Source organism: Pleurodeles waltl, chromosome 4_1 (assembly GCF_031143425.1).
Source record: "Pleurodeles waltl isolate 20211129_DDA chromosome 4_1, aPleWal1.hap1.20221129, whole genome shotgun sequence".
In the NCBI taxonomy this organism is placed as follows: Eukaryota; Metazoa; Chordata; class Amphibia; order Caudata; family Salamandridae; genus Pleurodeles; species Pleurodeles waltl.
In genome coordinates, this window is record NC_090442.1 from 813,737,558 (window position 1) to 813,752,999 (window position 15,442).

The window sequence follows — 15,442 nt, forward strand, 5'->3', positions numbered from 1 at the left end:
GTTGCAAGTGGGGCTGCTCTAAGCTCAGCTTCCCCCATCCTGCCAGCAGATGGTCCATTCATTCACACCTAATCTCCCTATTTTGTAACTGTCTGGAAGGAATTCACAAAGTCTAACTGTCAGTTACATCAGACATATGACTCAGGTCAGGCTGTAGGCACAAAAGGGCTAAAGGCAGAAAAATGGCAACTTTCGAAAAGCAGCATTTTTACAAATGTAATCAAATAACCAACTTACCATTAAATAGGGTTTATTATTACAATTCCAGCTCCCAACTGCAAATTACAGCTTATTAAATGTAATAAGGAATCACTAATATTGTCCTATGATTTGGGGGTATGCCTCACAATAGTGAAGAACACGTTCGGGAGGTTTTTACTACCAGGACGTGTAAAACTTAAAAGTGCATTCCTATCCTTTTCACTACACAGCACGCTGCCCTTTGAGCCTACCTTAGGGGTGACGTATATGTAATACAAAGGGAGTTTAAGGTTTGGCAATGTGGTTTAAATGTCAAATTGACATGGTAGTTTAAACTGCACTCAACTTGCAATGCCAGGTCTAGGACATGTTCTAAAATACTCCTTAAGTGGGTAGCACAATAAGTGCTGCAGGCCCACTGGTAAAATTTAATTTACAGGCCCTGGGATATGGTATACCACTCTACATTTGACTTATAAATACATTAAATATGCCAATTAGGTGTATGCCTATTAGACCATGTCTAGGGAGATAGCACACTTATGTTAGCACTGGTTAGCACTTGTAAAGTGCACAAATAACAAATTCAGCAAAACTGGAGGGTGAAGGTAAATGTTTGGGGGTGACTCTGCAGAAAGGGCGAAGGTCCAAAATAGCCTAAAGCCAGTAGAAAATAATCAATACCTTGATGGACTTCCCTGTTTAGGAGATAGAGGGCCTCATTCTGAGGCCGGCGGGCGGCGGTCGCCGCCCGCCTGGCGGGAACCGCCATTTGGCCGCTCCGCGGTCGAAAGACCGCGGAGGCCATTCTGGCTTTCCCGCTGGGCTGGCGGGCGACCGCCAGAAGGCCGCCCGCCAGCCCAGCGGGAAACCCCTTCCCACGAGGAAGCCGGCTCCGAATGGAGCCGAGTGGGAAGAGTGCGACGGGTGCAGTAGCACCCGTCGCGAATTTCAGTGTCTGCTAAGCAGACACTGAAATTCAAAGTGGGGCCCTCTTACGGGGGCCCCTGCAGTGCCCATGCCATTGGCATGGGCACTGCAGGAGCCCCCAGGGGCCCCACGACACCCCTCACCGCCATCCTGTTCCTGGCGGTCGGAGCCGCCAGGAACAGGATGGCGGTGAGGGGGTCAGAATCCCCCATGGTGGCGCAGCAAGCTGCGCCGCCATGGGGGATTCCTCAGGGCAGCGGAAAACCGGCGGGACACCGCCGGTTTTCCTGTTCTGACCGCGGCCATACCGCCGCGGTCAGAATGCCCTGCGGAGCACCGCCAGCCTGTTGGCGGTGCTCCCGCCGACCCCGGCGGTCCTTGACCGCCGGGGTCGGAATGACCCCCAGAACCTGGACATTGGCCCTATATTGCTGAAGCCTGTGCCAATTCTATGCCCCTCTGAATTCAGTTGGATCCCCCTGTCTGCACTCTCCTGACCCACTGAATTGACCCATGGGGAACCCTTCTCCTCAGTTGTGGACCCCATCAGTGGAGCACCTAACCATAATTTGCTCACAGATGCATTTCAGTAGGCAGACAGTATCACCTTGGCCAACAAAGTGATGTGGCCCATTCCACCCAATGGATCAGACTTCTGTTCCCAACCTAAAGAAAACTCTGCCCACAAGGGCAGCAACCACAAAGGTCACTGACAGCTATTAAGGCCAAGAACCAGGCCCTAGGCCATCCAGAGGTCTCTGTCCTCTGTGGTTTCCCAGAGTGGGGGGGTATTAGAAACCCTTCTTCCACTCTCCTTCCCACCAGTCCAGGGGTGGTAGCATGAGACTGGCCACTTAGCCCAGGATCTGTACCCTGAGGCTAAACAGGAGTCAGGGGCGAGTCCTTCCTTTCCCATCTCTCCATCCAGGCCGCTGCACCCTTTATTTGGGAGTGGTATGTCCAGGTGGCTCAGCTTTCAGAGCACCCTGTGCAGCTGCATCTATATTCTCCTTTGACACCGGTGGAAACTCATTCCCCAGAAGTTAGTTTAAGGACACCCGGGGACTAACTATGACCCTCCTCTAGGTTACCTCCTCACCCCACTCCAGGGATACCAGGGCCATGGGGCAGACAAGGACTTGCACATGGGCCTGGGGTTTCCTACACACCATACTGGTGTACTGCTCTGGGGAAACCAGCCTTTCTACTACCATGGTCTGGCTGGCCCCAGTGTCCCTCAGAGCAGTGACTGGAACCCCATTCACCTTGACCTGATGGAGATGAAGACCCCAACCCTCAGGGATCACCAGACTACTCTCTAAGTCATTCTCCCAATTTTGGGAGACTAGGGCATGTTCTGGTACTTGCCCCTGGGGACTACCTCTTCCTCAGGCTACATGAGCCTCTCCTGTGGAGCACCAACCAGTAGGTGTGCTTTTGTTATAGACCAGGTCCCCCTGCCTGTGCACCCATCTGGGAGCAATGAAAGCAATGAGTGAGGAATGGGGTGTCCTGGGCTTCTGCCCTTCAGAACCTCCCCCCTATTCTTAAGAGGGGTTTAGGAGCCCTTTCCTTCACATTAGACTGGGACATGTCTAGGTCATTGTGTATATGCCTCACTATTTTGTGGTGACCCTGAACCACCCTCCTTAGGATCACCGGCAGGTACCTTTCCAGACCTTCTGCTACTCACCTAATAGTCCCCCTCCCTTGACAGCTCCCTGGGCACAACACACTTGTAGTCAAGCAGGTGGTGGTATAGCTCTGTAAAACAATGACTGAACATGTGCTTCTTTACAATTAGATTGTATAGCATTTTTTTTAAAAGTGTTTACCTCACTACCTTTCACCCAACCGTCCAGTGCCCTGGAAAAGTAGTCCACAAATCCACCAAGGCCTGGCTTGGGAGTTTGTGCCTGTCCCTGATCCTTTAGCAGTACCTCTCAGGGGGACCAACCAAATTTGTCAACAAGTATGGCTTTTAAAATGGCATAATTTATTGAGTTACCCACCTCCAGTATGAGACCTGTGTCGCTCCAGCTATGGGCATGTTTCCATAAACCATCCACCCCCTCAGTACTCCTCAGGTCTATTCTGTATGCATAAAACCATCTAGTTATGCCTTCTTCTACCATATACTTGGACATCAGATTTGGTGGTATTTAGACCTCTACCTCTCCAGTGGACATTAGAGTAACTCTGCTGCCATTTTTGCTGGATTCTGAGGCCTGTTACAGCTTCAGATCCATCTCCTTGAGACTGAGCTCAAGAGCCCACTACAGTTTCTTTTCCTCCAGAGCTAGTTGTCAGGGGTCTCTGCCTCCTCCCTCACTGCTTGTGCAGCCAGTTTGACTTGGGCCTCCTGCAGCTGGCACTGCCCCTCAGCTCTCCCATCTACCAGCCCCTTAAGGGGCAGGGATGGGGAACACCCACTGCTTCTTGTTCTGGGCCAAGTAGGCTCCTGCGCCTCTCCCACTTTCTTTGCCTTCTGTGGCCAAGGGAAAAAGAAGCTCTGCTCTCTCCAGCCCTAGAGCTGTTGCAAAGCAGTTGGCCTGAGGCTCTAGTTCCTCCTCCTTCTCATCCAGTGCTTCCTCAGCATCATCCTTTGTTGCTGCAGCTTGCATACTGTTGACTTCCTCTCAGGCTCTAACACTTATCTGATATTCCAACTTTGGATAACCCTTAGGGAGTTTCATTCCCCTCTCCCTGCATAACTTCGTCAGCTTAGTCATGCTGTAGCTCTCAATGGCGTTGATATCCAACTCTCACTTGCTAGGCAAGAGTCACAGGCAAAAAAAGTGAGACAGGAATCAGATTTGGAAAAAAGGAAAAAATATGGCCAATTAAGGGGCAATTTAAAAAAAAAGTTAACTCTGGTGTCAAATTATTTATCTTGGATTTTTGTGCAACATAAATCATTGTCCTTAACCATACGGCTGAACACAAATGTTAGAAACTGAATTGTTGGATTGTTGGTTCACTGAGTCACTGAATTAACCTATACGTAGCTTGGCACAAAAATCAGTCAGGCTTAACTTAGAGGCAATATGTAAAGTATTTATGCATCACACCAACAACAATCATGTGAAAACAAAAACACAAGAAAAATCTCAAACCAATTTAAAGAAATAGAGTAAATGTCAATAAATCATTTGACACCAAAACAACAAAAACCCAATCAGTAGAACAGAAGTTATGATTTCTTAAAGATTTTAGGGAAATTGGCAATCAAAAAGCACAAATCTCCAACTGTGGCTGTCAGGTCATGCTAGACCTGGTCAAAGGCACAAGTTCAGGCTGACAGTGATGGAGAGCAAGTTAGCTACAGGTAAAGCCTGCTAAAGTTTTACATTTTAAAACCCATGCCAAGAGTCCCGTTTGCGATGGGGGGGGGATACGCGAGGAGCAGGGAGAGAGGCACATGAGGCCTTTGGTGTAGCACAAAGTGCAGGCCAGGTGTTGTAGACAGGCATTGCTGGAACTTTATGTTGGCAGTCCTTGCAATCAGTCAAAGCTTTAGCACGAAGTGTGGGGTTGATGGTGCTTTGCACTGATTTGCAATGTAAGTTTCAAGGTCTCAGTGTGAACAGGCTTATTTGTGGTCGTGAAGAGCTAAAAAGCATGAATACAGCTCTTTAAGCCACACCAAGGTTCCAGGATCTCAGGGGCCACAACTTGGGGGTCAGGAACGTACTTCTGCGGGACCCAGGTGCTGGTGCAAGATGTTAGGGAGCCTTTTATGCTCCTGAGGCTCAAACCAGGAGTCCAGCAGACCTGTCCTTGGAGAGGGCAGCAGGGTAGAAAGGAAGCAACATAGCAATGCAGCAGAGTTGCAGTCCTTTCAGCAGCTTAGCAGTCCATCTTCCTGGCACAGTATCCACACGTCCAGAAGTGTACTGACCAAACCAACAAAAATCAAATCAGTGGAACTGGAGATATTCAGCTTTAAAGATTTTTGTAAAAATAGTGCCAAAAGGTGTGAAGCACCAACTATGGACATCTGGTACACATCACTGGGACAAAGTCACAAGTTTAGGCCTACCGCGATGCAGTGTGGGCATATTACAGGGACCCAGTTAGGCCCACTGAACCAAGTACCTTAAATCCTAGGTTGCGCAGCATTTCAAGGATGCGCATTGCAGAAATGTCACACAGCTGAATTGGTGCGTTGGTTCGAAGAAGCGGTGAGGATGAGGTCCTGTGTCATTGTCGTGGAGGTTCTCTTCAACAAGGGCTTGCAATGCGAAGTCGAGCATCGATGATGTGTTGTGAAGTCAGGGCGATGCTTCAGTTTCCAGGAGCTGTGAGGTTGTGATGCGGAGTCTGGTGTCATCCTCTAGGCTGCCATCTGTGAGAGATTCAAGGGCCTGCACCAACGGTGCATCACATAGGAGCGGTTCCAGTGCAGTGACAGGAAGCTACGCAATGCAGGTCTTTCCAATGGTTCTAATCCATTCAGCAGCATTGAAGCATTAGTCCTGTTCAGGGTTGCCTGCGCAGTAGAAGAGATGCATAGATTCCTTAAGTTGAATTCCAATGGTCCAGGAATGGAGTGGCCCCTCTTTGCAGGGCAGAGATTCATGGATGGCAGATTTCAGGTGCAGGTGCAGTGTTGCTGGAAGCCTGTTGTGTCCCTGAGGCTTCAGATCAGGAGGCCAGCCAACTAGCCTTTGGAGTCAGTCTGGGGTTTTGGATTCAAGAGATACAAGTCCAGTCCTTTTCACCCAGGCAAGAGGGTAGCAGGTCAACATAGTAAGAAAGCAGTCCAGCAATGCATTAGTCCTGCAGAGTCGCAGTCCTTCAGCAGCACAGCATTCCTTCTTCCTGGCAAAGTATCCACGGGTCGAGAAGTGTGCTGAAGTGTTGATGTCCGAGGTCCAGTATTTATACCCAGTTCTGCCTCTGAAGGGGAAGACGCTTCTAGAGGTTTCACTTTGACATCCCCAGGCACGCTGCCTTCCCTGCCCTGGCTCCAGACTAACAGCAGAAGATAGTGAGCCCCTTGTGTGGAGGCAGGACAACCTTTTCAAGAGAAAGTAGGGCTTTGTTCAGCTCCACCCTTCCATCCTGACAGTGTTGGCCCATCGAGGCACACCTAAGCTCTCCATTGTGGCTATCTAAGAGGAATAGCTGTCTATCTGTCAGCTACACCCAGTCATGTGACCCAGGGACACTAAATGGTTAAGGCAGAAAAATTCCAGCTTTCTAAAATGTATTTTCATAATTGTAATTTAAAATCCAACTTCACCATAGGTTAGCAATACAATTTCAAAGACACCAAACATGAACTGGTCACCTGTTCCCATCTGGAAATTACAGCTTATTGAATGTAATAAGGTAAATGTAATAAGGTAACTCCAGTGTTATCCTATGGGAGAGGGAGGTCTTGCAATAGGGAAAAACAAATTTAGAAGCTTTTCACTACCAGGACATATAAAATTTAAGATTACAGCCCCTACTTTTTGGCAGAATTGCACCCTGTCCTGTGGGCTGTTTAGGGCCTATCCTAGGGGCAATGTATATGTACTAAAAAGGAAGGTTTGGGCATGGCAAAAGGTTTAATTTGCTCGGTCGAATTGGCAGTTTAAAACTAGACACACAGGGTGCAATGACGGATCTGAGGCATGTTTGAAAGGGCTACTTAAGAGGGTGGCACAACAAAGCTGCATGTCCACTGGTAGCATTTAATTTACAGGCCCCGGAACATGTAGTGCCACTTTATTAGAGACTTGTAAATAAATCAAGTTTGCCAAATGGGTATAAGCAAATGTTATCATGTTTTAACAAGAAAACACAAGCACAAGCTAAAACGGATTCAGAAAAAAGTGGAGGGTAAAAGCAAAATATTTGGGGGTAATCCTGTAGAGAAGGCCAGGTCCAACACTGTCCAATAGTGTTTTGGCCTCGGAATAATTTCTACACACTACAAGTGTGGAGATTTTTCTACTTACCTTAATGGGATTATCCATTTAAATACATGATCTGCAATTGTAAGTGCAGAGGTATACATTTGTCAATGTAAAGTCACTTTTTTTCCAAGCCCTATGTAGCACACACTGTAGAATAATACGTTATAGTTAGCTAAGTAAACAATAACTGGTGAATTTTTGTAGCTGTTTTCTTTTAAAACAATAGTTTTTATATCAATACAGGGCCTAACTATAACCTCACTTTAATCTTGTTTTTTTTTTCAAAAGAAAGATATTATTACCACACCTATCTAGAATGTAAATGTAATCTTTTTTTTTCTCAATTATACTGTATTTCTAAGGTTTATTTAAAGTAAAATAGGCTCATATTACCATACTTAACTGTAACGTCATTTTAAGCTGTGTTTATTTTTCAGTGAATTTCATTTTTTTGTTCATATTCACCCGACTCCCTTAATGAACGTAACTTTGACCGTGCACAATAGAGGGTAGGACAAAGTTCCTATGGGACTAGTCTCGATCCTGTGGAACCAACTAAACAGTAAGACTCATTTGCCAGTTAGTACCAGGTACTCCCTAAGTGGTACAGTGAGGATGTGACAAAGCAAAAAAAGTATTATTTTTCAGTTTGACGACAGGAGGTCCCTCAGTAACTCCCACACAGCTGTCAGATGAGTGGGATATCCCTACCCTGCCCCCTTTTAAGTTTTCTGGTTTTCTTTTCAGTGCATGAGAAACCAGCCCTTGAGTCCTATAATAGCAGCCAGCCACTCACAGAACTCGTTCCAATGTACTGTCCTGTGTATCCAGTCAATCAATGTGCTTTACTTGCTGTTTAGTATCTCAGCCCCCCTTCTGTAATATGTTGCTAGATAGCTATTCATTTTGAAGCTTTATTTCTCTAAAACGGCTGCACGGATTAACACCAAATCACAAAACATGCTTTTTGTTAAAAATATAGCTTCCTGCCAAATTTGGTGTGATTCTGTTCAGCCGTTTTGGCTGTAGCGTTGCCTAAAGATCATATGGGAAACTGCATGAGGAAGGCATGTTTGCCCCCCACTCCTTTCTCTTGGACTCTGCTTGAGGAATCACCCCGAAACTTTCCAGGAAGGAGCTGTTTGTGTGTGTATGTATCCTTGAACGAGATTCTACCTCAGAAGCTTGTGCCGGCCCAGTAATAGTCTGAAAAATCATATTTTCATTGTGTTCTCCCTTGCAGTGTTTGATCCCTCTTATGGCCATACTCATGTTTATATTGGCATGATGAATTGTTTTTAAGAGCATCAGGAATTGAAGCTTGCTAGGATGCCTTTTGCAAAATGTTTTGAGTGAGTTTGTAATACAGCACCTGCATACTAGTGCCGATTTTATACGGGCAGCGACATATATTTTGTAGAACGTCAATCCATTTGTCGGAAGAAAGAGGCCGATCTGTTACGTCTTAGTCAAGCTGAGAACTCTAGAGCAAATAAATTTCATAGTCATAAACTAAACTCCGCATGGGCATAATTTACGAGTGCTTGCTAACGCACAGAATAACCTCTACAAATCGTGTGCAGCATATGATTTGAACGTATTCCCTTATTAATCACGTAGCATTGAGACCTACACTAATTTTCTAACTTTATGTGTTTGCTTATGTAATGTGAACTCATGTGAAAATTAATTTTAATTATTTTTTAATTTGCAGTTTTTCCTCTAATGTAACTATTTTCTCTTTATGTGAACCCTATCTGCCAAGCATCTCTCTGATTTTGAAATGATTTGTACATTTCACTTCATTTTCCGATGGACCTATGCCGAATCGATTCAGGTGTAAGCTAGAGGCTTGCATGAATGCAGCCCTATACCACTGAGAAACTATCACAAGTCAGCACTTTGCGGTGGTAATTCATTGTTGTTGTACATATCGTTGCTCTGGGTGATATTTTTATACATATTCGGAATTTAACCATGCATAATGAGCACATGTATGCATGAGTAGGACATGTGTATAGTTAATTTCAAATTGATTTTATATATCATGTACACTGTATGCACTGCCCCGTGGTGTGGACTCTCAATGCTGATGCTTTAATATCGACCTACAATAGAGACTCCTCAATATTGGCTTACACTGTATTGTCACTATATCACTATATCAGAGCCTATATGGCGTAAAATCTACACTAGCCTGTATTTGTTTAGTGTGACAGTTTAGCGGTAGTCAATATTGTAGTGTCGCTATTTGTGTAGGTGGGTGTTTCTGTAAGCAATATTATGACATTGACCCCAAGATATTTCACCACCATTTTCTTGTGTAAACCTTCTGTTTACCAGAAAAAGCTTTATGACTCAGCCCCCATTTGTTCTCTTGCGCTGAGATATCCTTCTGATTAAACATACACCTACAATCTATGGGTGAGCTTAACTCGCGTACTTCTGTGTAGCGTAATCACGCAGAATTATTTACGAATTTCGTGAGATTTAGTGGAATTACTCAAGAATAGTAATTCTTCGTTTAGAGCTATTTCTAAACGGATACGAAGATGCATTTTAGAATAACAAATAGTGCTAAATGTAACATGAACATGACCAGCGGGAGCGAACAGCCACTTGCGCTAAATAAATGTGGTTTCCGGAGTGGTATGTTTCCCTAACTTGCTCCCAGAATTTACTGCTATTTCCTCAGCATACAATGTGCATTTTTTTGTGTTAAGAAATAGCGCTAAATGCGCCAGAACACTAATAGCAAGCGGCGGCTCACCCTCGCTAAATGTGTTCTTGCATCAGAATTTTCCCCCAAAATTACTCAAGCAGGAGTAATTGCCTAATTATTGGTAGTTCCAAATCACAGAGTATCCACGAAATTACCAAAATTACGCCAATTATGTTTTTGAAACTGCACACAGACCTACTAAAACTTTATATTATTAGACTTCAAAAAAGTTCACATCGCCTGACCATGATCACTTTAAAGTGTGCATCCAGAAAGTTTTTTAACACGTCCATGCATTGCTATAGATGTAATGTTTCCACATGACTGACCTTGTAGCTCAATTCACGAGCCTGTGGTTGTTACTGCTTCTTTTGCTGTTTGACACTATATTTTCCAACAGGATAACGTGGCTAACAAGATGTCATGACTCATTTCTCCATTCTTTGTCATCTTTAAATTTGCATGCTGCTTTGAACAGTACTAACAGGTGAAGACAATGCAGGACGGGACCAGCCCCTCTCACCTGGAGAAAGGTACCCCCTCCGGCGCTCCAGTACCCGAGACACGAACAGGCGAAGCGGAACCTGTTTCTTATTGACGACAGGTGATTACACCTGTGCAACTGATGGAGGCATCGGCAAAGGTATGGCCATTTCTTATTTTCACATTTGGTGTTATTGTATTCACTGTTTGAATTAATGCGAGCAGAGTTTGCATTGTTCCTCGTTTTTTAACTTAACTCTTCAAATAGGGACTTGTGTGGTAGCAGCGGCGGCTTTTGCACTGGTGGTGCCTGGTGTGGCAATTATTTCCGGGGCCCCACCCATGACCTCCTCCTTAGATTCCCTCACTACCACCGGGAAAACGTGCCCATCATATCTCCAAAACCCATTCTCACATACATTTGATTTGTTTTAAAGCACTGGTACAGGAATGGGCATCATTTAGGGATCGCCAGCAGCGATCTCTAGCTTGCCCCTTTTGACTCCTAGCAATGCCTTTGTGACCGCCTGGCCTCAGGGTTTGCAAAACGAGTAGCAGGAACACATTGACAGCTCGTCCATATGGATGTGTTTTGGGGCTCCAGTTTCCTTGTTTCCATATTTATAAACCCCTAGAGCCACCTTGTGCCACATTTGAGTCTCTTTTGTTTACGGTATTGTGGCCCAACGAGGCCAAAATCCTCGTGCCACATTTACAAATTGGTGCAATGCATGCATTGCACCCCTTTGTAACCCTTTGTGCTACATTATGTCTGCACCAGGCATAATGTATGCAAAGGGGGCATTTCCCCGTTAGAGGGGCCAAAAAATGGTGCAAGGAAATCCAACAGAGTTGCTTGCGTCATTTCGTACAGCACTTTTAATGCCTGCTCAGAGCAGGCATTTAAAGGGGCTTCCATTATTTGTAATAGGCCCCTATGTACTCTACAGGAGTAGCGCCAATATTTTGGCACTACTCATGCAGAGTACAATAGCATCATGAAAAATGTCGCTATTTCCTCCTACCCTATGCCATGGTGCACCATATTTTAATCACGGCGCACACATGGTGGCGGTAGGGGGGCGGTAAAGTACACCAGAAAAGTTGCGCTGCACACATTGCAGCACCACGTTTCTTAAATATGCCCCTTAGTGTGATAAAGAATGGAGTACAATTAACTGGAATATGACCCTGAGGTAACTAAAAATAGACTTGAAATGTATGGTGTGTACGTGCTTGCGGTTGAGAGTACGTTAATGATTGAGAGAATGGGTATGCATGAATATGTGTATGTGTAAGCATGTGTGTGTGAGAGTGAAGGTGAAAGGGCATATTATGTCACTTTCACTACCCCTGGCATTTTGGTGGGTTGAAGTTTATGGGTAAAGACTGGCTTTCCTGATGAGAATGTAAATCTACCCCAACAAACCCCTTTTAGCAACATTAAGGCACCAAACGTCCTAACTTATTTTATGGAGTTTGCATGCAGCTCTTTGGTGACAGTTCGTAACAGTCACTGTCCTATATTAGGGTTGTGTTTTATAAAATGTGGTAACAAAGGTCTCTCTGTGACAAAAGTAGCAGTCCACTCATCATCCACATAAAATACAGATCTGTGATCTGCATGGTACGTGTTCTTTGCAGCAGACATTTTAACCCTCTGTGCTAAGTTTTCATGAGTAAAAACTGCCACTAGACAAAACTCTGATCTTTCTCTCTAGCAGAAACTTTAATCACAAGATTTATCCTGACACTTTTATGGCTGTCTGAAAGCTGGACCATAAGTAAATCGCCTCTGGTGTTGTTAAATTGTAAGTTATAGCTAAAAATAGCACGCCCCCTAAGGTCAGTACCCCCCACCCCCAGGTAAGTGCCGAATGTGGCCGAACTGGCCACACTGCTCTGAACCCCACCCTGTGTGGTGGTTTGTTCTCTTGTCTCCTTTATATCGTTATTACTCAAATCTATGTTGGTGGTTGTTGCTCTACTTGTAATGCTTTATTTAAGTTAACAAGTGAAATCAACTAAAGTCTATATTAAACTATAGGTGCTTAGTGAACCTTAAACCAATTTCCGGTATTCGGTCTGAACATTGTAGATGGTTTTTTAAATGAGATCGAAGGTATCTTAATTAAATATTTTGACAACATCAAAAATCCAATCTAAGCAAAATGATAGTTTGCACAAATAGCAAACATATGCAAATAAATCCAACATTCTTTCTGTTGCAATGTTGTATAGCTGTTAGTCTACATTTGCTGCATTTTCAATTTTCTCATAATTTTCAGCTCAATTTAGCAAAATATGAGAGTTGATTTCATATGTACTGAGAGAGAGAGACAGTTTCTGATTGATATTGGCACGGAGCCCATTGAATAGGAGGCATACTGCACTTGGAAGCTATCAGAATGCTATTTGGAGGGTGATTGAAGAAACTCATCTTTTGCTATAATGGATCATTATAGCCATGAAGTAAATTTGATTTGAATTAAGGCCAACTATGAATATTGGTGTGTAGCCCACCATATCTAGTTGACTTAGCAGTGATCCAAGCTTTCAGAAGAATGGCCTCGCACCAAACTTTTTTTGCTTTTCAAAAACAAGCATTCAAAGTGAGAATTCGGTATTGAAAACCCCAAAAATGAATGAACCTCCCCCTTCCCCACCCTGGGAGTCTTTTCCCAGGACATGGGGTAAATATATTTTTCTTTTCAAGACCACCAGATTTTTCTTGGCAATGTTGGACATAAAAAAGGTGCACCAGAGCAACCTCTCAAAATATTGCAGATGGTCTGATGTCCTTACGTCAATAGCCCCTACTCCGTCAAAGTAAGCGTTCTGCAGGTGAGCCAACGGGGGCACTGATGTTGGGATGATAACAATCCATTAGACTCATAACAGAGTCAGTGGACCGAGGATTTGACATTTGTAGTGGGGCACCCTGTCATCCAAACACTAATCGGTATGTTCTTTCCATTCCAAATTTAGGAGTGTAAAACATTGCATCTGCTCCCACAAACGACAGCTTCAGCATATTTATCTGCTGTGGCAATTATGTCAGTTGGCCACCTGCTCTTAAACTGTAGAGCAAAACTGTTAGAAATGGGGTCTTTGGTTGGCGGTAAGTCTGCACTCTATCCAAGCAGAGGCCCTTGTAGTCAGGGTAAAGGAGATACACACTTGGATAACCCCTGCTGACCCCACTGGTGGCTTGGCACAAGCATTCAGGTTTACCCCAAAGGCAATGTGTAAAGTATTTGAAACAACACACACAGTAATACAGCGAAAACACTACAAAAAAGACACCACTCAGGTTTAGAAAAATAGTAAATATTTATCCAAATAAAACAAGATCAATACAATAAAAATCCAACCCTCACTAGTAAAGATATGACTTTTGCAAGATTAAACATAAAAATAGTGCCTAGAAGCACAAATGCTGCAATTTGCTGTTTTCACTGCATAGTGATGGAGTCGATTAACCCAATGCGATGCCACTGGCGCCGGTCACGGAGTCACATGGACTCCCAGGTACAGTGCCTTCTGCAAAAGTGAAGAAACAAGCCTGTGCATGGAGTCAGGAGTGAGGTGTCACTGGTTTCGATGCAGCATCAGTTCCGGTGCTGCGGAGCGAAGGAGCGGAGGTGTCGGTGCGAGGGGTCATGTCCTTGCTGTGGAGAGGTGGAGGTGAGGCAGTGTGGTGCGAGGTGTCGGTCCCTTACACCTCCGGAAGGGTCGATGTCTGGAGGGTCAAGATGCTTTGGGGTGACCTCATGGGGTTGCAATCACGCCACAGGGTCACAAGCACTGCAACAGAGTCAGGTGTCATGAACGTCGGTGCTACGACACTCCGATCTCATGAGTTCTTGGGCGGCTGTGGCTGTGTTTGGCCTGCGTTGTCGGTGGGGTCATCATGCTTCAGCGAGGTCCACGGCTTCGGGTGCAGGCAGCATCATGGGTTTCATGCAGCAACGTCCTTGCAAAGTCGCTCAGAGTCGTCTGAAGTTGTTTCACTGGGAATTTCTCTAGATTTCACTTCCAGTTGCCCAGGAACTGGAAAGGCACCACATGGCAAGATGGTTGGTGAAGTCTTTGCTGTCCTTGAGACTTCAAAACAGGAGGCAAGCTCAGTCCAAGCCCTTGGAAATACCTCTGAAGAGGGAATATACCACAAAGTCCAGTCTTTGTCACCCTTAAGACAGAAGCAGCAACTGCAGGCCATCCCAGCAAAGCACAGTCAGAGATGAAGGGGCAGTACTCCTCCCCCAGTTCTTCAGCTCTTCTCTTCAGCAGAGGTTCCTCTTGAATCTTGAAGTAATCTAAAAGTCTGGGATTTTGGGTCCATTACTTATACCCCTTTCTGCCTTTGAAGTAGGCAAACCTCAAAGGAAAGTGTTGGACTTTTGGCCTTACGCAGGGTCATCCCCAGTCTTTTTGCCTCCTTCCTCCTGGTTTTTCTGACCTCTCGCTGTTGGCTCTAGGACTCTGAGCACTTTATCACTGCTGACCAGTGCTAAAGTGCAGGTGCTCTCCAGTCTAAAGTTGGTATGATTGGCTTATACCTAATTGGCATATTTAATTTACCTATAAGTCCCTTGTACAGTGGTATCTCTATACCAGGGCCTGTAAATTAAATACTACTAGTGGGCCTGCAGCTCTGCTTGTGCCACCCACTGAAGTAGAATTTCAAAACCTGTCTCAGGCCTGCTAGCGCAGGGCCTGTGTGCGCAGTTTTCTGCCACAGGGACCTGGCATCTAAACTTACTTGCCAGGCCCAGAACTCCCCTTTTACTACATGTAAGTCACCCCTAAGGTACGCCCTAGCTAGGCCTATGGGCATGGTGCCATGTATGTAGAAAGGCAGGACATGTGCCATATTGCATGGCCTGTCCTAGTAGTAACAAACAGCCTAACTTGGTGTCTCACTGCTGTGAGTGCTGCCTTCTCATAGGATTGCATTAGAAATGCCCTGCCTTATGTGTAAGGGGTATTGTCTGATTTATGAGGGGTAGCGTAGGCATGTTTGGTATGGTTGTGATGGTGATAATAAATGCTGCTTACTGGTGTGGGTGTATTTTTTATTACTATCACAGAAATGCCACTTCTAGAAAGTGCGCATTTATCTGTGCTTATGACTCTGGTGTTTTGCAGCTTGACTCCAATCCACGTCTGGGCAGAATGACAGTTGGGGCTTTGT

At 45.0% G+C, this 15,442-nt stretch overlaps 1 protein-coding gene across 9 annotated transcripts in view; it reads left to right on the forward strand.

Annotated features, from left to right (window-relative positions):
* The window catches only part of KCNC2 (potassium voltage-gated channel subfamily C member 2), a 757,088-nt gene that overhangs the window by 722,003 nt on the left and 19,643 nt on the right, over positions 1-15,442 (forward strand). For all 9 annotated transcript variants that reach the window (XM_069229556.1, XM_069229551.1, XM_069229557.1 and 6 more), the window contains exon 4: positions 10,241-10,405. In XM_069229556.1, coding sequence (XP_069085657.1) covers positions 10,241-10,405 — 165 coding nt within the window. The remainder of the gene's footprint in view (positions 1-10,240; positions 10,406-15,442) is intronic.